At 38.5% G+C, this 21,023-nt stretch overlaps 2 protein-coding genes and 1 pseudogene across 3 annotated transcripts; 1 reads left to right on the top strand and 2 right to left on the bottom strand.

The window, feature by feature from the left end:
* The first annotated feature begins 5 nt into the window (after nucleotides 1-5).
* LOC145223545 (ATP-binding cassette sub-family C member 4-like) lies at nucleotides 6-10,750 on the top strand. Its single transcript, XM_080089954.1, has 30 exons — nucleotides 6-76; nucleotides 618-728; nucleotides 888-1,008; nucleotides 1,062-1,271; nucleotides 3,292-3,381; nucleotides 3,446-3,609; nucleotides 3,679-3,804; nucleotides 3,860-3,998; nucleotides 4,081-4,191; nucleotides 4,316-4,453; nucleotides 4,531-4,626; nucleotides 4,701-4,892; nucleotides 4,988-5,200; nucleotides 5,258-5,326; nucleotides 5,604-5,715; nucleotides 5,780-5,847; nucleotides 6,029-6,201; nucleotides 6,914-7,026; nucleotides 7,576-7,722; nucleotides 7,812-7,891; nucleotides 7,976-8,126; nucleotides 8,191-8,310; nucleotides 8,371-8,588; nucleotides 8,729-8,923; nucleotides 9,006-9,164; nucleotides 9,471-9,560; nucleotides 9,630-9,802; nucleotides 10,142-10,247; nucleotides 10,307-10,441; nucleotides 10,509-10,750. The coding sequence occupies exons 1-30, from the start codon at nucleotides 6-8 to the stop codon at nucleotides 10,542-10,544; spliced, it is 3,927 nt and encodes a 1,308-aa protein (XP_079946080.1). The 3' UTR covers nucleotides 10,545-10,750.
* Nucleotides 10,751-12,596: 1,846 nt separating this feature from the next.
* Nucleotides 12,597-19,606, bottom strand: LOC145224871 (ATP-binding cassette sub-family C member 4-like; annotated as a pseudogene). Its single transcript, XR_013859756.1, has 26 exons — nucleotides 19,515-19,606; nucleotides 19,287-19,450; nucleotides 19,101-19,226; nucleotides 18,908-19,046; nucleotides 18,729-18,839; nucleotides 18,487-18,624; nucleotides 18,294-18,389; nucleotides 18,027-18,218; nucleotides 17,646-17,858; nucleotides 17,524-17,592; nucleotides 17,049-17,154; nucleotides 16,923-16,990; nucleotides 16,642-16,814; nucleotides 16,036-16,148; nucleotides 15,549-15,695; nucleotides 15,384-15,463; nucleotides 15,155-15,307; nucleotides 14,967-15,086; nucleotides 14,689-14,906; nucleotides 14,143-14,337; nucleotides 13,921-14,079; nucleotides 13,766-13,855; nucleotides 13,531-13,703; nucleotides 13,196-13,301; nucleotides 12,964-13,098; nucleotides 12,597-12,901 (listed from the first exon to the last, which is right to left on the bottom strand). The product of XR_013859756.1 is annotated as an ATP-binding cassette sub-family C member 4-like (transcript).
* LOC145223544 (ATP-binding cassette sub-family C member 4-like) lies at nucleotides 19,519-21,023 on the bottom strand. The gene is made up of 5 exons (XM_080089953.1): nucleotides 21,010-21,023; nucleotides 20,405-20,515; nucleotides 20,019-20,139; nucleotides 19,736-19,949; nucleotides 19,519-19,604 (listed from the first exon to the last, which is right to left on the bottom strand). The coding sequence occupies exons 1-5, from the start codon at nucleotides 21,021-21,023 to the stop codon at nucleotides 19,519-19,521; spliced, it is 546 nt and encodes a 181-aa protein (XP_079946079.1).

The following is a 21,023-nucleotide window of genomic DNA, read 5'->3' as shown; positions in this document are numbered from 1 at the left end:
GCAAAATGTACTCGGATGTCAAGGTAAAGCACAGGCGTACTGACAAGGGCAATTTTGTATCAAGGTACACTCATTGGTAAGTAATCGTACATATTATAATACTGTTGATTGCCTGGTGAAAAAACACCTAGTTTTTTTTCCTTTTGTATAACATTGCAATGAAAATTTCACAGTAAAAACACCAACTGTATTAAGTAGTTTATTTTTACTCAAATTTCATACAGTCACGAATGAATGATCCTAAGTCGTCGTCCTTCGCTTTACTTGCTAGGAGATTTCATTTTTAAGGCAACATTTACTAAAATTGCAAAGAATTGAAAAAACGACGTCTTACTAGTATTGTTGTGTGTTTCATGTTAATCTCGGCTGAGCAGGCAACCCCTGAATGCATCATGCTTATAATAAGTTCGCCGTTGTGCGTCCTATTTTTATTGAACTTCCGCTAAAAACTTTTTAAAATACTTTCGGGTTAGGAAGTTGGTGACTTCAATTTAGTTTAACCCATCAGTTTCCACTGGGTTGAAGCAATGCCGCTGATTGCAAAACATGCAGCTGTGCCGAATTTAACTTGCAATGCTAACGCAATTTCTTTTGTTCTTAATTGTTCGTTTTTTTAGGTGGTTGAATGACTTGTTTCGAGAAGGAAACAAAAAAGACCTCGAAGAAGAAGACCTTTACAGATTAACAGAAAAGAACGAATCGTCGAACATATGCGACACGCTTGAACGGTTCGTGATAATACATTTGAAAACATATCAAACAAAATCCCTCTTAATTACTGGCAATTTGTCGGAACTATTAAAAGTCATCGCTCATATTGCTTTTACGGTTTTAAACACATCATAAAGAACACCGTTGAAATTTCCAACACAAATTTCGACATGTAGAAACTGGAATGCAGAAATCAAAAAATCCAAAATTACGGGCAATCGACCAAGACTTGCACGGGCTGTTTGGAAAACTTATGCACTGCGATGGAGCGGGTTCGGCCTTATGGCTTTTATAAAGGTAAGGGCATGATCCTGTTATAACCAACAACTGACAACTTGGCTATTTCACAGGATATTGTCCCGTTGGTGATCCCGCTTCTCTTGAATCGACTTTTGTTGTATTTCGAAGGCGTTACCCCGTTAAGTGAAGCATATTTGTGTGCCGGTGGTATCACTCTTGCCTCTGTTGTTTTTGTTTTCTTGCATCACGTTTTTTTCTTGGGATGCGAGAAAATCGGTTGGCACATTAGAGCTGCAACGTGTGCTCTTATGTATAAAAAGGTAGGTATGGTATCACAAATTAATTGGTAGAGGTGGATTACACTTTTGCATTTAAAAAAAGTATATATTCTTGTGTACACAAGACACGGACTTGAATAATAGCTTTAATAAAAAGCAAATTGCCAGCGACGTAGAGTAAAACGTATTTGTTTTTATTAAAACAAACGTTTCGACAAAACTATTGTCATCATCAGTGTAAAATGTAATGCACAAGTGGAAACAAGCGCGTTTATATACAGGAAAAGTAAGGAGAAAAGTTTAATCAACTGCGTCACGCTGATAAAAGGTTGCCGACAAAATGGAGATAACGATAAAACCAGTGATAATTAGGTGTTAAAAAGCCGCAGGGGCATCGAAGTTGTGTCCACGTTCAGCCCCGGTGCATGTTGCTGGATAAGAAGCGACTCCAGAATAAACAAACGAATCCGATCCGATGTTGCGTCCAATATTTCTGGTTCAGTGAAGTTGACCCTATGCATAGGGTTAGTCTGAATATGCCTACATACTTCCGATTTTTCGTTGGTCTGGTGCTCTTTTATTCGAGTTATTAAATTTCGCTGCGTCTCACCAATATATGAGGACCCACACGAACACGTCAGCCTGTAAACAACACTGCAGCGGAGGTTGTTGCAAGGGCGGTCCTTGATAGAAAAGAAACTGCCAATTTTTGTCGGTTTGTGGATAACCCGTAGTTCCACATCGAGTATCGTGCGTTTCACAAATCCCTTGAGCTCTCGCGCTATTTTGTAAGATGTGGTTCCTATAAAGGGGAGGCGCATGGTCACAAAATGTGTGGTTTCCGATCGTTTGGGTGAAGATGGAAGTGTGGGGCGATGACATCTGTTGAGAAACCCTTTAACACACCCGTCAAGGAAGGTGACAGGGTATCCATTGGAGGCAAGCATGGATTTTACTGTTCCAAACTCTTGGTCCATGATTTTGTAGGAACTGGCGATGTTATATGCTCTTTTTATGAGGCAGTTAACGAGGTTGCGTTTATGGTGAAGTGGTACAAAACTGTCCCACTTGCTGTAGAGTCCACTGTGGGTAGGCTTGCGGTAGGTGGTAGTGACTATGCCATTGGGTGTATTCGTTAGGAGCACATCTAAGTAATGGATAGTGTTGTGTAACTCTAGTTCTTGTGTGAAAGATATGCTCGGATAAACTGCATTCAGCCTCTTGAAAAACTTTTGCAGCAAAGTTTGCGAGGAAAATACAACGAACAGATCGTCGACATACCGACAGAGCAGATCGGGTTTGTTTTTAGACGGTGTTGAAGCTAAGGCTTTGTCGATTAGAAAGTTCATGAAAACATCGGCTAATAAGGGGGCGATGGGGGACCCCATTGCCACACCATTTATCTGTTTGTAGTGCTTCCCATTAAAACGTAAGGTTGTGCTGGATGCAGTTCAATGTAGAAGTTTTTTGAGACGTAGGCGATTTAGACCTTGGAATGTTGTTGTTGCTTTGTCTGCGAAGACAGCGTCAAGGACGAGCTGGATCGTAAAATCTACCGGTATGTTTGTGAAAAGGATAAAAATGAATACGTTTTACTCTACGTCGCTGGCAATTTGCTTTTTATTAAATATATTCTTGTGTTGTGCACTTTTTAATATCTGAGAGGGAAGAGGCCAAACTTAGCCCTTCGTTGCATAAAAATTGGTTATGTCGCTAAATTTATTAACTCTATATCTTCGGGTCGCTCGGGAGATTTAGATTTTACTCATTACAATTGCTTTAACCAGGTGTCGAACGGGTGTAGAACAGTGGTTCTTTACCTGTGGGGAAATTACCTCCAAACGGGTTAAGGCATAATTGTAAGGAAATTGTAACAACTTTATGAAAAGAAATTTGCAACATGAACTATATGCAAACAGCACCACACATACATTCAAAAGGTACACTGTAACGTTAACTAGCGTAAAGGAATTTCCACCACATGGATCCACAGGACGATCCGTATGACAAACATACCTACACGAAATTTTTACAATGAATAATGTTAATTTTGGCATTTCAGGCAATTCGGCTCAGTCAGAAATCTTTATTGAGCACAACAACAGGTCAAATCGTCAACCTTGGCGCCACCGATGTCATTCGATTTGATCTGGTATAAGATCCTGAGTATTGATTGGTAATTTTTGGTGGTTTTAACACACTTGCATGTGGTGTAGCTCCCTGCATTTTTGCATTATCTGTGGCTCGGTCCTGTAGAAATGGTCATGACCGTCGTGTTATTGTGGAGTTTCATTGGTGTCTCTTCTTTTGTGTCGCTGGGAATAGTGGCTTTAGCGATATTAACACAAGCAGTTTTTGGTCGTCTGATCGGTAGATATCGGTAAGTTAAATGTCATAAGTTGTCAGGAAAAAAGGTTGTATTTATCGACAGATTCACGCTTTAAATAAGGTCAAAGACAGCATTGCATACCGATAAAAGAATTCGACTGATGAACGATGTCGTGTCAGCCATGCGAGTTGTGAAGATGTTTGCATGGGAGAAACCCTACGAAAAACTGATTTCAAGCGTTAGGAGGTAAAAACTTATTGATAAGTTTCTAAACTTTCGATTTATTATCATTTCTGTTTAGCGACGAAATCCAGAAAATAATGAAGTCGTCGTGCATACAAGCCTACAACACTGCGATGGCGTACATATCTTCACGCCTGATGATTTTCATTACGTTTGTGGTTTATGTGTATCTGGGCGGACAATTATCATTTTCTAAGGTAAAACATTATGTCGTTGCCAACAAACATCGAAGCGTTATGTGTCTGAACGCATATTGACACAGAGGATTTTTTGCTACAGGTGTTTGTCGTTGTAGCTTGGATCAATGCAATGCGGTTTCCTGTGTTTTTGCTTTTCGCATACGGGGCTCAGCTCCTTGCCCAATCACTCACCAGCTTTAAGAGAATAGAAGTAAGTGCTCTCAGATGCTAAAGCTTAAAATTAAAGATTTTTGCAAACAGTTATAATCCGATTGCTGTTCATTTACTCTGTGCTGTTTGTTTGGTCTTTGATTGATATGAATTGTACACTGCAGACGTTTTTACTTCTGGATGAAATACATCAATCTGAAAAAGCAGCTTTTACCAATCAAGATACCAAAGCTTCAATAGGGATTTTATTCAAAGATTTCACCGGTACCTGGGAAGAAGTGAATCTTGCTTTCATTGATGAAGTACGATAGTTAAGTTTGTGTTCACCAACAACTTGTAACCACCTTAAACTCAGTAGTCATTTTTTACAACGTATCAGAAATCCAACAGACCCCGTGTTGCACTGAACAACATTAACATCCAAGTAAAGAATTCAGATCTTCTGGCAGTCATTGGGCCAGTTGGATCGGGAAAGGTATGGAACAACTTCATCTGATCTGTATTTCATATAAATGCCAGACGTAAAACTTTTTGGTTTTGCTCTTTCAGTCATCTTTCCTCTATGCAATTCTTGGAGAATTAACAGCCAAATCAGGTCAGGTTTCAGTGCGGGGCACAGTTGCTTATGTTGGACAGATTCCGTGGGTTTTCTCTGGAACTGTGAAAGAAAATATTCTGTTTGGGGAAAAATACGAACCAATCCGTTATCTGCAAGTCATCAAGGCTTGTGCATTGCAAAACGTATGTTCTGTTTGGAATTAATGGTATTTTCACCAACATCCATTTTACCCTAAATGTTTGCATCTTACCCTAACTTTGTTCTTGGTGACTTTAAGGACTTGGAGTCGCTGGAGAATGGAGATGAGACATTGGTGGGTGAGCGAGGAGTCACTTTAAGCGGGGGACAAAAAGCAAGAGTAAACCTTGCCAGAGCTGCTTACCGAAAGGAAACCGACATCATCTTGCTCGACGATCCATTAAGCGCAGTGGATGCTGCTGTGGCCAACCATCTATTTCACCAATGCATTTGTGGGTTACTTAGTGATAAGGTATGACTTGAGTATTTTTTGTTATGGTATGTTTTGGACAAAAACACACTTTTGCAGACAAGAATTCTGGTGACACATCAACTTGCTTTCCTGCAGGATGCCAAACAGATCGTTGTTCTGAAAGAGGTCAGACGGAAATATGTGTTTTAACCACTTTAAACATAAGGTGGTTTAGATGTTGAATTGTAAACTAGGCAATGATTTGTCATTCCTAAAAGCGGAACCAAACCAAAAGTGCTAGGTCTTGTGCAAGCTTCCAAGTGTTATACTTTTACTTACCTTATATTTGCTGCTTTCCTAATTTCATTTAAGTATGTTGTTGAACTTCAATTTTGCACTTGTACAACTCAATGGACTTCTGATGAGGCAAGCGGCAAACTGAATACAAAATACACTGTTTTAGGGCTCGGTTGCAGATGTGGGATCATACAGAGAGTTGCAAGTCAGCGGTACAGATTTCACAGAACTACTTCAGCGTGACAAGAAGAATGAAATCAAACCGACCGTTAAGAATGGTGCGAACATTTTTAAAACAATTCATACGCGTCAAAGTAATTCCAAAAAAACACACCTCAACAGGTTTGCACGCCTCAACAGACAGACAGAGACTGTCATCGGTGTCTAGTGATAACGAAGCAAAAAAGGAGGTACTGTAGCTCAACATTTTCCGTTCTTGCGGGTAGTTGACAACCTGTTTTTCTTGTGCGACTGTTTTGTATACCGGTGGACCCAAAACCAAATATGTTAGGGCTTGGTTTGATCGGAATAACTCCAAAACAAGTGCAATTTATTTTGTTAAAATGTGTTTTATGATTTATGTTTTTGTAGATTGAATATGTAGCTGCGGTCAAAGATGAAAAAATCAAACGGCAAGGTAGCATCAGCTGGAAGTCATACTGGAAATATTTATCAAATAACACACCAACTTTCATTGCACTGATTTTCATCATTCCTGTTAACCAAGTGCTTTTGGTTCTTGGGGACTGGTGGCTTTCTACATGGTAATTAAAAACACTATTTCCAGATCGTTTTTACTAGTTGCTTCACTCACTTTGCTCCTTGGTCATGTAGTTTTTGTTTAAAATATTTCGGTTTGGCTTTTGAAGATGGTAGATATGAACATGGAAGTTTGAAGCCTCCTCCGACTTTACAGCCCAATTGGGTTACGCTGTTAGCCAATTTACTCCGTAGTCCCACCATAGTTTAAAACGTGTCCATTTGCTTTATTTTACGCAATAGCGCCACAAGTTACACCTCCTTAAATTGTGTTAAATTTGTAAACGATTCATATTTATTACTGTGTTGAGAATAATGTATATGTACACCTTATTTCAAAATAGTTAGAGGTGTATACACCATATATATATGCAATGGCTGAATGTGCTTAACCTTCTAGTTTTAAATCACTGTAATTCAGTGCATTGTGATTTAATATATGCTTTCTCTTAAGCCCTGAAATGGGTAAAAATTTAAACAACCTCGAGTTAAACTTTTTTGGCATAGCAATCACCTTACAATCAGGTGCAATTTTATACAATTTATCGTAGCAGCAACCTAAAAATGTGTATTTTTATACATGCGATAAACATTAGAAGATAAAAAAATTCTTAATATAACGGTCAAATTTACTGCAATGCATCTTAAAGTCAATGATTCTTTCACTAAAGCTAACTCGAATTCTCTGTTTTAATTAGTTACGGATGCATTTTTTAGGGCGACTAGAGCCAGTATTGCAGCTGGTAACTTAACTTCATCCTTGAATACCACATCCTCAAATCAGACAACCAATCTCGTTGACAACCAGTTTTACATTTATATTTTTGCTGGTAAGAATCTACTGAGGAGTCTGATAATGTTAATTTATAAATTCTTTACGTATAGAAAATAAAAACAACAACCGCAGGTTACTGAAGGTTTCATGGTGAATTCAACAGCTAATAGCCAGTTTTTCAGGCCAGAATAGTAACTTCGATGTGTTTGTTAACTGCAGGCCTATAAATCTTTAACCTGCAAACGGTATAGTAACAGTTGTACAGTAGGTAACAGTTAATTAAAACTGTATGGAACTCATAAAAAGATTACAGCCAATGGTTGATTGATTTTATCATGGTCCACAGAGTCAAACCAATGGCAACTTTTTTGTAGCTACTGCAAATGAACCGGTGCTGTACAAGACGATTAATGTCACTGTTGCAATTTTCAAAAAAAAAATTCTGGCCTAAATGTCATTTTATGTATCATGGTGACTTCAAAGTAACTAATTATTTGTTTAATCTGAGGTAAACATTTTTAATCTCGAAAGTCAATTATTTTAGATAATTAATCGTAACTTAATTCACGGTTCGCATATTTATGCTTTACTCAACATCTTGCAGGTATTACCGTTGCTTTTATCGTCACCTCTATTCTCCGCAGTGGATTGGAAATGTATCATCTGGTGGTTTCAGGAAAAGAATTGCACAATAAAATGCTCAAAGCCATTTTAAAAGTCCCGATTAGGTTTTTCGATACCAATCCTATAGGTAAGACCGTGCCTGCGTAGCATAAACTTCCTTCGTGTCTGTAGTGTACAGGAACCATAGACTTTAAAGCCAAGTTTCGCCTAATACAGGTAGAATTTTAAACCGTTTCTCGAAGGACATGGGCCAAGTGGATGAACTCCTACCTCGAATTTTTTCTGATTTATCGCAAGTAAGTTTCAAATGCGTACGATATATCGAAATTAAATCCTAACAGCTTGCAGATACGTTAAAGTACACTCGTTTTGTGTTTTAGATTTGGGGACAAATCATTGCTATTGTCATTTTGGCTATTGTCGTGAATTACTTTGTGATTTTGCCGCTTATTCCGATCATCATTTACTTCTTATGGCTGAGGCGTTACTACATAAACACTTCACGTGATATCAAAAGAATAGAGGGAAGAAGTAAGAGCATATCATAAAACTGCCCAATAAACTGATTTCTTTAATGATTTGACTAATTCTCAAGCTAGGAGTCCGGTATTTTCGCACCTCTCATCCACTCTACAAGGTCTCACAACTGTTCGTGCGTTCAACATGCAACATCAGTTCGAACAAAACTTTCACGAATTGCAAGACAACCACAGTTGTATGATTTAAAATTAGCACTTCATGCGGTTTCCACGTTTTAATGAACATGATTCCACAGCTGCTTGGTACATGTTTCTGGTCGGGTCAAGGTGGTTTACAATCCGGCTTGATTTACTGAGTGCTGCTTTCCTTGGTTGTGTTGTTTTTCTATCCATCATCACAACTTCAGTGACGGATATAGATGCCGGTCAAGTCGGTCTGGCTGTGACATACGCTCTTCAGTTGTTGGCAACGTTTCAGTGGGGAGTGTGGTTGAGTGCAGAAGTGGAAAATCAAGTAAGTTTCCAATTGCAATGGTCCAATTTTATATAAGGCCAATTACGGTTATACGGTTACAAATGGTCAATTTGGCAAACTTTAACAACGAAATAGACATTTTGAGAATCTGTTTAAACTTTTTTTTCCGGAAAACAAAGATGACATCGGTGGAGAGAATCCAGGAATATTGCAAACTGCCTCCTGAACCACCACACCATATAAAAGAGACACAGCCACCATCCGATTGGCCATCGCAAGGACGAATCCAATTCCAAAACGTATATTTTGCACATTATCAAGGTGGGATCAATGTTCTTCAAGATATTTCCGTCGAGTTTCAACCGCATGAAAAGGTTCGTTTGTATTAGATATTGAACACGTCATTGCTACAACAAAACTTTATTGCACAAAAACCCACCACATGTTTGTGTTTAGATTGGAATTGTGGGTCGAACTGGAGCAGGAAAAAGTTCACTTCTCTCTTGTTTGTTTCGATTAAACGATTTGAGCTCCGGAAAATTGATCATAGACGACGTGGACGTTTCAAAGATCGGACTTACAGCCTTGCGCTCCTCCATTTCGGTTATACCTCAAGTCAGTTTTATTAATCTTCTGTTCTGAGTTGAGAGTCGTTGCGAACTTTTTTGGTCGGTTCTCGACCGAGTATGAAACGAACTACATTCGGATTAAAGTTACTTGGCAACATTTGTATCGTAATATAACCTTAGCAAATATTGCTTTCGGGCCTATTTCAGGCTACAGTCAAATTTATTTGGGCCCGTCTTGGAGCTCGTACTTGGGACTCGTTAGGATCGAGTTTGGCCACACTCACAACTCTGCACTTGATAATAATAATAGTAACGACACTCTTTCGTATACCCATGTTTTATTTTTATTTAGGAACCAATACTCTTTGCTGGAACTCTGCGAAACAACCTTGATCCATTTTCATCACACACAGACGAAGAATTGTGGTCGGCATTAGATAAGGTGAGATAATTTTTACTCGAAACAAGCTAAAAATTAACTACCTGTGTGACCCTGAGTGCAAATGTTTAGGTTGAAATGAAGGAAACAATCGAAGCCTTTTCCACCAAACTTGAAATGCAGTTAACTGAATCGGGTTCCAACTTTAGCGTTGGTCAACGTCAGTTAATCTGCCTCGCTAGAGCAATTTTAGGAAAGAACAAAATTCTTGCGATTGATGAAGCAACAGCCAACGTAGATATCAGGTAGAAAACTTTTAAATCGTCCAGCAAGAAGTCGCATGGAATCCATACTCTTGCATTAGGAATACTATCACCACATTTTTGTCGTATCATGGGATGTATATATCACTATGACCCACATTTCAGTTTCTTTAAGGTTGATACAGTCTGGCGTTAATCTTTTGACTGGCTTCCGATTGTAACCGTAAATTAAAACAATATAACTAAATCAAACCCCAAGTTGTGTCTCATTTATGTTGACGTATTTTGGTATAACTGTTGGAGTTAACGTTAATGTGTTTGCCAACGATATAACTTGCAAGCTAATACCAAACGTTGTCCTTAACAATATGATTTGCGCAGATCCGATCAGCTAATCCAAGGAACCATCCGCGAAACTTTCCAAAGCTGCACAGTGATCACTGTGGCGCACCGGATCAATTCCATCATTGATTGTGATCGAGTTCTTGTAAAGCTATTGTAGTTATTTCGACTTCAGGCCAGTCATAGTTTTTGTTGCTTATTTAGGTTATGCGGTCAGGAAAGGTTGTTGAGTTTGATGAGCCGTATACATTGTTACGCAAGGATGGAAGTGAATTTGGTCGCATGGTTAATGCGGTGGGTAAAGCGGAAAGTCTGTCATTACGAAATGCAGCAAAACAGGTAAAAAATGTGAACTGCAGTCAATTTGTTTGGATTAACGCAAGGGAGCACATACATTCTCTTGCAGGCATATCATATTCGACATGCACTACCAGGTGTGTGATTCCATTTTGTTTACCTGGAGATGTTAAACTTTGTCCGAAGCGAGGGTTCACAACAAGTTCCTGCGGATATTATTTTCAATATTCTTGGTTTTCATTTGATGGTAATAATGCAGTGTTAACAAATCGGCGTACGTGACAATATAGACATTTGCTGACTCAGCAAATTGCTGAGCAATTATTGGCATAGTAAAAGCACATGCTCCGTTGCGCCACCTTTCAGAAATTAGCAGGCCAGTCTGTAAGTTCTTGTGTCAGTAGATTTTCCTACAGCGCCAGTCACAATGGCTAAAACGACAGGTGCAACCTTATTATAATTTACATTTTAACCGAGCCTGATTGGAGAGTTGTTAAGACTGGGGTGAAACTTAATTCGTATGGTTGCATGTATATACATCTTATTATAACGCCGAGCTTTTGTAGATGGCTGTTTGTTGATCGTCAACTTTCGTCTGTATACTCTTTACAAAACCCCAATTCAAAGTACGTAAGGCATTCGTTTAATTAACAATTTTTTAAATTTTGATCACCGCCATTTTAGACCCAATTATCATCACTTCAAACAGTCAAAAGGTCAGAGTCGTACGCCACCTTGAAACAGCTTTTATGATTTTTGTACAGCAGTGATGTTGCGCCGTACAGTACACGCCTGATAAAGCTTCAACCAAACTGAATGTAGAGAAGTACTCAAACACTGCAAAATTATAAAAAAAGTGTTGCACCACAGACATTTGTAATGCAAGAATTTCTTGGCGTTTCGTGCGATTTAAAACTTAAAATTTCCGTGATATTTCTAAACAAATTGTCCCAATTTATTCCGTTTATAACTATACTTTAATAAGTCTAAAATCATCAACTAACAAAAACAAATGTGTGTCCAAATGGCAATTTCATTACAATGTGTCTGGGTATTGTTTAGCGGCGTTGGCGCAGCGTAACAGCACACACGAATACAATAAAAACCGTGGTACCTTTTTGTAGGAACTAATACTCTTGACTGTTAGGCTGCACTAACGTACAGCTGCGATCACCTAATAGAGCAAACCATAGTTTCACAGAATGAACCGCTTGTCGTCACAGCCCAATCTTAACTGTTGGTTTCTATACAGTTACATCATCGCCCATTATTAAAAATAAGAGAAGTTGTTAATGTGCATAACTTAGTTGGTGCAACTTTTTAGTTTTAAATTATTGGAATTAAAAAACAATCAGCGACCCCACATTTAACTTTTATTCAGTGGTGAAAGTAAGTCGGAACGGTCCACCGACTGTTTAAAAAATCTATTAAAATTTCCCTGGATAATCTTGGTATTTTTCGAAAATCTACAGAAAAAGCTTAAGGTTGGAACTTCAAGAAGAACACAATTTACTAGCATAAACCAAATCAATTAATAACCTCATGTCTCCTACTAATCAATATAAATGGTTTCGCGGCAGCCACAGCGTTTAGCCGAAGTGACATATTAAAATTTCTGATCTCGACACGTAGTGGTTTCGTTGGACCGGTTATGTTATGTGATAAAATAGTCAACCTATTTTTATTTTGATGACAGCGTTTAAACTATTATTACTAACTGTTAAAAATAAATGGCAACACCAAAGTTTGTGTTTGTTCAGCTGACGTACGTTCGTTTAAGAATACGACACCTCATTTTAGTAATAAAAAGTTATTATTATTTTTTCTCAAAATAAGAACGCGAATCTTGATGGCATTGCAGTCAATTGATTGACTTCGCACTATTTATGTAAGTTTATTTTTATTTTTGAGGTACCTGCAGGTAACAAGGCTCCTTAAAAACTATTGCGTATAACTGATAAACCATTTACGAGTTCCAGGCCAATTTTGGTTGCAGAGGTTGATATTAAACATCCATTAGATTTTGAGGACGTTTGCGAGTTCTGTTTTTGTAGGATGATGGATTTGTAGGATGTAGGATTGCTTCGGTTAAAATAATGTTCAAACACGCAACGTTATTAACTTATATAACACATATACTGTTAACTGCAGGTTGAAAACTTTGTAAATCATGGTAAGTACGTATGTATTTTAAAATGACATCCAAACGGAAGCATTTTTTTCTTGTATATCAAAAAAAGAGCAGTGGGTCTTATTACCTTCCGGGCCTATATACCTGCAGATGCCTTGCTAATCACACGTCAAATGTATATTATAGATCATGGAATACATTGTAGTTAACGTTAAATGCACAATTATCCAACAACTCCAAGCTTAAATACTTTTTGAACCATTGTATTACAATAATTAGATGAAGCGGAACAGCTGTATTCGAAAGGAATGACGTCAGAGGTTGCTATCACGTTTCTTGATTTCTTGCTTCGCACGTCGTTTGCAATATGCCTGCGTGAATTTGCTTGCATAAAATCGAAAACTACTTCGCTTCGTTGTAGCTCAATGTTTACCTGTTTTGCTGCATCTCTAAGAGATAGGCTTTCCTTTTCACCAACCGCATCAACCATGCGACAAAATTCACTTTCTTCTTTGACTAACAACGTATGTGGCTCATCAAATTCAACAACCTTTCCTGACCGCATCACCTGAATATAAACATTAAATTTAGATGGTCTGAAATCAATTAAAGTAACCAAACCTTGTTTGATTATGTTTCAATAAGCAAAATTATGGCAGTTTTACCAGAACTCGATCGCAATCAATGATGGAATTGATCCGGTGCGCCACAGTGATCACTGTGCAGCTTTGGAAAGTTTCGCCGATGGTTTCCTGGATAAGTTGATCAGTTCTGCATCAATCACCGTTGTTAGCCCGACGTGTTAAAATGGTTAAAACAACAACATATTACAGTTGTACAAAAGTGAGACGCAATTTGTTTCTGAAATACTTGAAAAATGCCAAACACCTAAAATTGAGGTCATATTTGATATGAATCATTATGTTTTTCTTATGTTTGATTTGAGCTGATCAAAGGCATGAAAAGAACTTGAATTTATTAAACTTCTCAATTATCTTACCTGATATCAACGTTGGCTGTTGCTTCATCAATGGCAAGAATTTTGTTTTTACCCAAAATTGCTCTTGCGAGGCAGATTAGTTGACGTTGACCAACACTGAAGTTGGAACCCGATTCAGTTAACTGCATTTCAAGTTTGGATGAAAAGGCTTCGATTGTTTCCTTCATTTCAACCTGAATTTTATAATCAGTTACAATCAGTCTTTGGCTACCATACTTTTAAGTGAAAATCATACCTTATCTAATGCTGACCACAATTCTTCGTCCGTATATGAAGAAAATGGGTCGAGGTTGTTTCGCAAAGTGCCAGCAAATAGAATGGGATCCTACATTTAGACGAAACATGGCTTTATGTATAAGTGTACTTGACCAACTTGAGGTAAAGACCAACTTGAGGTATAGACGAAATGGAAGAGCGCAAGCATGTAAGTCCAATTTTCGAAACGTCCACGTCGTCTATTATTAATTTTCCGGAGCTCAAATCGTTTAATCGAAACAAGCAAGAGAGAAGTGAACTTTTTCCTGCTCCAGTGCGACCAACGATTCCAATCTAAACACAAATTAATTCAGAGAACAAACATATGACTTGTTGTCCATGTTTATTTAAACAAACCTTTTCATGTGGTCGAAATTCGACAGAGATTTCTTGAAGAACGTTGACCCCGCCTTGATAATATGCAAAGGAGACGTTCTCGAACTGGATTCGTCCTTGCGATGGCCAATCGGGTGGTGGCTGTGTCTCTTTTATGTAGTGTGGTGGTTCAGGAGGTAGTTTGCAATATTCTTGCATCCTCTCCACCGATGTCATCTTTGCACAAATTTTTGAAGTGACTAAGAAGCGTTTGGTATGTCACTGCGAAGACTTAAACAAGATTGTGCGCAAAAAATACCTAGTTTTGTTGTTTGGGATGAACAACATGGGCAGTGTTAGACGCAGGAGAATATTAAACATGAATATACACTACTTTAGTTATGAAAATCGCTTAGGAGCCTCAGTCGAGCAACGCTGGTAAATCCCAATAAAGGTATTTTTAGCTTCACTTATTTCAGAGCTGACCATGTTCATTCGGAGTGACACAAAGTCACTTTTTTCAAGGTACTTTCTAGTGACATTAACAACTGATAACACAAACCCTAATTAATCATACAAAATAATTACATGATTTTCAACTTCAGCACTCAATCTCACTCCCCATTGGAACATTGCCAACAGCTGAAGAGCGTATGTCACCGCCAGTCCGACCTGACCGGCATCTATATCCGTCACCGAAGTTGTAAGGATGGATAGGAAAACAACACACCCAAGGAAAGCAGAGCTAAGTAAATCAAGCCGGATTGAAAACCACCTTGATCCCACCAGAAACATGTACCAAGCAGCTGTGGAATCATGTTCATTAAAACGTGGAAACCACGTGAAGAGCTCATTTTAAATCATACAACTGTGGTTGTCTTGTAGCTCGTGGAAGTTTTGTTCAAACTGGTCTTGCATATTAAACGCACGAACAGTTGTGAGACCCTGCAGAGTGGAGGAGAGATGCGAAAATACCGGACTTCTTGCTTTAGAAAACAAAACAAAATATCCCACAATCATTAATTTTTTGTCAGTTTATATAGGATACACTTACTTCGACCCTCTATCCTCTTTATATCACGTGAAGTCTTTATGTAGTAACGCCTCAGCCATATATGAAGTAAATGAGGATAGGAATAAGTGGCAAAATCACAAAGTAATTTACGACGATGGCCAAAACGACAATAGAAATGATCTGTCCCCAAATCTAAAACACAAAATTATGTGCATTTACGGCCCTGGCAGATGGAAACATCGCTACACATTATGAGTTTGACACTTACAAGCGATATATCGGAAAAAATCCAAGGAAGAAGTTCATCAACTTGACCCATGTCCTTCGAAAAACGGTTTAAAATTCTACCTGCATTGAGTGTAAGCTTGTTTAAATGCGTTCTGCCTTTGCACTATATAAAAAAAACTTTTGAGCTACACATGCATAGTCTTACCCACAGGATTCGTATCGAAAAACCTAATTGGGACTTTCAGAATGGCTTTTAGCATTCTGTTGTGCATGTCTTTTCCTGATATCACCAGATGATAAACCTGCAATGCGCCACGAAGTAACGAGGTCACGATAAAACCCACGGTAATACCTGTAATAGGTCAAATAGGTATAAGAAGACAATATAGTTAAAATGCCAACGATAAACAACAAGGTTACATTGAAGTTTGCCACAATCCATAAGGCTGGGTTGGAGTCTATGTTTGAAGCATTATTTAGTATTTTATGACGTAATAGAGAAATTCAGATGATCAAGCCATATGATCTAACTTTAGTTTTTAGTCATTGGAGTAACCCTGAAGACCAACTTAACTTAAAGTACATTCCAAACATTTCTGTCTGCGTGGAGGCTTTGCAAACGCAGAACAGCAAGGTAAAGTGCCTGTGTCGACTGGTTTACTACAGATTTAAATGGTCAGTCAACCAATTACCAGTAAAAATATAAATGTAAAAACGGTTGTCAACTGGATTGGTTGCTTGATTTGAAGATGTGGTATTCAAAGATGAAGTTGAGTTGCCGGAACCATTACTCACGCTCGTCGCCCTAGCAAACCATGTGCGTAAGTAACCAACAGAAATCAATCAAAAATAACGTAATTTTATGTGTATGTGTGCTAATGAGTGAGTGAATTAAAACGATAAAATGGTGACCTTGGCCACACTGCCATGCCACTTACACAATGTTACAAAGCTGAGTAAGCTGTGGTCGTAGCATATAGGCTAGTTGATTTTGCAGCAGAAATCTATCATATGTAATACTGTAGCAATGGCAATGTAGCAGAACAATCACTTCACTAAAGCTTAAAGGAAGGGTTGTATCATAGAAGACTAATACATTATGTGCCCATCAGTTGCACAACCTGCATTTACATTACACTGTATTTATTGGCGGACAAGCAGTGATTATAAACGCGTTGAAGTTATTGAAACGATGTTTAAAACTAAATCTTTATACCAGTAAATTATACGAAGACAGCATCAAAAATGCAACTCAATTGCAAAACAAAAAGTGAACTCGTATTGGGAGTTAAAGTTACCATGTGGAAAGCCACCAGTCTCCCAGGACCATCAGCGCTTGGTTAATAGGAATGATGAAAATAAGAAGAATAAAAGTTGGTGTGTTATTTGATAAATATTCCCAGTACGCTTTCCAACCAATGCTGCCTTGTCTTTTTAACTCTTCATCTTTGACTGCAGCTACGTAGTCAACCTTAGTGTGAAAATGTGATTAATAAAATGATACATAAATTTAGTTTTAAGACAACCAAGAATCAACACAAATACGCAAGAACGAAACATATAGCATATACTACATCACCTCCATTTTTGCATCGTCATTGCTGGATATTGAAGCCAGCCTTTCCCTATTTATTGAGGCGTGTAAACCTGCAAAAAAAAATTTTCTTAAAGGAATGTACCTGTGCGTGCAGTAACTAATTATTACCATTTTTAGCGATTTCTTCTTCCTTCTCGTCACGCTTTAGTAATTCTGTAAAATCTGTACCGCTGACTTGCAACTCTTTGTAAGATCCCACGTCTGCAATCGAGCCCTAAAACAGTGTTTGTATGGCAAAACTTTCTTTTAATTTGCCGCTTGCCCAAAGTCCCTTGAATTGAAAAATGAGAAATTGCGGTAAAGCAGCTAACACTACTGAAAACAACAGCATTATCAAGCCTCGAAGACAAACCCACCCAAAAGAACAACTTAACTTAAATGCAATTAAATACGGTCGCACATTCAATGGCCCAAGTTGGCCAGAGTTGTAAGCGGTCTGAAATTGGGCACGAGCCCGATCCGAAAAACCCGAATCGACCTATAACTCTGAGTAATTCAATACATTTGCTGCCAACTTCAACTCAAATTTTTGTCTAGTAGCCACAAATTTTAAGCGGTGATGTAAGATTCAATCAAGCCTGACCTCTTTTAAAACGACGATCTGTTCAGCGTCCTGCAGAAAAGCAAGTTGATGTGTCACCAGAATCCTCGTCTGCAAAAAAGACTTGTTTGACCAAAACATATCACAACAATAAAAACTCGTACCTTGTCACTAAGAAATCCACAAATGCATTGGTGAAATAGATGGTTGGCTACAGCAGCATCTACTGCGCTTAATGGATCGTCAAGCAAGATGATGTCGGTTTCCTCACGGTAAGCAGCTCTAGCAAGGTTTACTCTTGCTTTCTGTCCCCCGCTCAAAGTGACCCCTCGCTCGCCCACAAGTGTTTCATCTCCATTCTCCAGTGACTCCAAGTCCTTAAAGTCAGCAAGTACAAATTTAAGTCCGGTCATCAAGCTATGCATAGTTTGTGGAGCACATATCTTGGTGTATACACCAAGACCATTATCATATCTCAGATCTAAGGAAAGCAAATCCTACAAAATATAAAGCTATTAACGTCAAACATAACAATAAGTACACACGTTTTGCAATGCACAGGCCTTGATGACTTGCAGATAGCGGAGTGGTTCGTATTCCTCCCCAAACAGAATATTTTCTTTCACAGTTCCAGAGAAAACCCATGGAATTTGACCAACATAAGCAATTCTGCCCTGTACTGAAACTTTACCTGATTTAGCTGGCAACTCCCTGAGTATTGCGTGGAGAAAAGATGACTGCGGAAATAAAAAAATGTGTTTCGTTAACGTATGGCAGTGTATAAAATAGGGATCGCATAAAGTTGTTCATACTTTCCCCGATCCAACTGGCCCAATGACTGCCAGAAGATCGGATTTTTTAACTTGGATGTTGATATTGTTCAGTGCAACTCTTGGTCCGTTGGATTTCTGATCAGTTTTAAAACAAAGTGACAATTGATTTCAAAGTGGATATTCAACATGGCAACAAACTTTCTTCTGATAAACCTAAACAGGACCAGCTTACTTCATCTACATAAGCAGGATTCATTTGCTCCCATGTGCCGGTAAAACTTTTGAATACAACGCTAGGTGAATCTTTGTCATTTTCGTTGGCGAAATCTTCTAGCTCGGGTTGGTCGATTTCTTCCAGGAGCAAAAACGTCTGCATAGAACAATTTTACATTTAACCGAACAAACAGCAAACGCACAGCGGATATCGCTGTTCTGAAAATCCGGTAGTAGGGTTTCAGTTCTTTTAAAACCTACTTCTATTCTCTTAAAGCTGATAAGTGATTGGGCAAGGTATTGAGCTCCGAGGGAAAAAAGCATCACCACTGGAAACCGCACAGCATTGATCCAAGCCACAACGGCAAACACCTGGGGACAAAATTTGTCGGGTAGTTACGACACACAAAAAAATATTTGTTTGCGACGACACACTTTACCTTAGGAGTAGTTAACTGCCCGCCAAGATACACATAAACCACAAACGTGATAAAAATCATCAGGCGTGAAGATATGTACGTCATTGCAATGTTGTAGGCTTGTATGTACGACGTCTTCAATATCTTCTTGATTTCTTCGCTATAAATGTGGCAATATTCATGTTTGATTTTTTTACCTTTTTCATGTGGTTACCTTCTAATACTTGAAATGAGTTTTTCGTAGGGTTTCTCCCATGCAAACATCTTCACAACTCGCATGGCTGACACGACATCGTTCATTAGTCGAACCCTCTTGTCAGTATGTAACGCTGTCTTTGACCTTTTTAAATGTAAAAACATTGTTGCTCACAATTCTGCCTCACTACAACATTTTACTTACCGGTATCTTGCAGTTAGTCGACCGAAAAATGCTTGAATCAATATTGTTAACATCACGATTCCAAGTGACACAAGGGAAGATGCACCGATAAAACCCCACAACAACGCGACAGCAACGCCCATTTGTAGAGGACCCAGCCACAGATATTGCAGAAATTGGGGAAGCTACAGTGCATGCAAGTGTGTTAAAACTAGTAAAAGTGACAAATCAATACTCATGATCTTATACCAGATCAAATCGAATGACATCGGTGGCGCCAAGGTTGACGATTTGACCTGTTGTTGTGCTTGATATAGATTTCTGACTGAGCCGAATTGTCTAAAACACAAAGTTGAACTGGTTTGACGCGCAAACTCACTGCAAAAGTTTATGAGTGATTTAGGCGTCATGCGTTGTACAAATTTTAAAACATGAAATTTTAAAAATTATGGGGGGGGGGGAACTCATACTTTCCTTTTTGTACATAAGAGCACACGTTGCAGCTCTAATGTGCCATCCGATCTCCTTGCTTGCCAAGAAGTAAACATTATGCAGGAAAATAAACACAACAGAAACAAGAGTGATGCCCGCAGCACATAAATATGCTTCACTTAACGGGGTAACGCCTTCGAAATATAACAGAAGTCGATTCAAAAGGAACGGAATAAGCAATGGGACCATATCCTGGAAAGTAGCATTTGACTCGTTGATAGTTGTTGTTACTGTTTTACCATGCTATGGATATACTTTTACCTTGATAAAAGCAATAAGCCCAATAGCAATCCATCGCAGTGCATGAGTTTTCCAAATAGCTCGGGCTAGTCTTGGTCGCTTTCCTGTGGTTTTAGACTTTTTGATTTCTGCATTCCAATTCCTACATTGAGAAATATTTGCTACAAAATACAGTGGCGGAATATGATTATCACCGTTTCTTTGTGTAACAATTAATCTGTACAAAACAATGATTAACCGAAACAGAAATTGCATCAAGGCGTTGACATTTCAACTCTCCCGCCAAAAGTAGAAGGTTATTTGATCGTGCCTAATCTGTGGCGCAAGCGCAACATTGTACTTGCGATGGGGGCAAAACGTAACCGAAATGAGGGGCAACAGAATGACCGATGTACATTATCACGAACCGTTCAAGCGTGACGCAAATGTTCGACGATTTGTTCTTTTTTGATAATCCGTGAAGGTCTTCTTCTTCGAGATCCTTCTTATTACCAACTCGAAATAAGTCATTTAGCCACCTATACAAAAAGAACGACAAATACCACCCACAAACAATGAGACATCGCGCACTCGTGCACGACAAGCAGGAAACAGCTGACAGTTTAGTTTAGAATAAGTCTACCATACGTCCTCTTTTTGGAGGACATGTCCTCCTTTTTAACAAAACCAAGTTGTCCTCCAAGGACTAAAAAAAGTACCCAAATGTCCTCCGTTTCAAAGAATTTCTGTTTTACCAACTACATAAGACAATTATGCCTTTGAAAACAGCTAAATATTAATCTTTAGCGTATTTTTTAAGAATACAGGTATACAGGTAGATTTTTCTTTTTTTTTGAAAAAAACAAGGTTAATTTGATGTGGTGATGTGATAAACGTTAAACTTTATCCGAATTATAATTTAATACCGTCTAATTTCTAAAGCTTTTATTTTTGGGGGGGCAATGGGTATTTTTTCATGTTCTCCTTTTGGGGGATGGAAATATGGTAGCCCTAGTTTAGAATAACTGGCTACAGCATGCTAAGCAT

Source organism: Phallusia mammillata, chromosome 4, assembly GCF_965637545.1.
Source record: "Phallusia mammillata chromosome 4, kaPhaMamm4.hap1.1, whole genome shotgun sequence".
In the NCBI taxonomy this organism is placed as follows: domain Eukaryota; kingdom Metazoa; phylum Chordata; class Ascidiacea; order Phlebobranchia; family Ascidiidae; genus Phallusia; species Phallusia mammillata.
The sequence above is the reverse complement of the archived record's forward strand: the minus strand, read 5'-3'. Positions and strand labels throughout refer to the sequence as shown.

Coding starts and splice junctions, on each gene's coding strand:
- LOC145223545 (XM_080089954.1), top strand. CDS start 6: ATGTACTCGGATGTCAAGGTAAAGCACAGGCGTACTGACAAGGGCAAT. Junction 3,805..3,859: donor CTGATTTCAAGCGTTAGGAG/GTAAAAACTTAT, acceptor ATTTCTGTTTAG/CGACGAAATCCAGAAAATAA. Junction 8,127..8,190: donor CAAAAGAATAGAGGGAAGAA/GTAAGAGCATAT, acceptor CTAATTCTCAAG/CTAGGAGTCCGGTATTTTCG.
- LOC145223544 (XM_080089953.1), bottom strand. Junction 19,950..20,018: donor GGCTTATTGCTTTTATCAAG/GTAAAAGTATAT, acceptor GCTACTTTCCAG/GATATGGTCCCATTGCTTAT. Junction 19,605..19,735: donor TCTTATGTACAAAAAGGAAA/GTATGAGTTCCC, acceptor TTTGTGTTTTAG/ACAATTCGGCTCAGTCAGAA.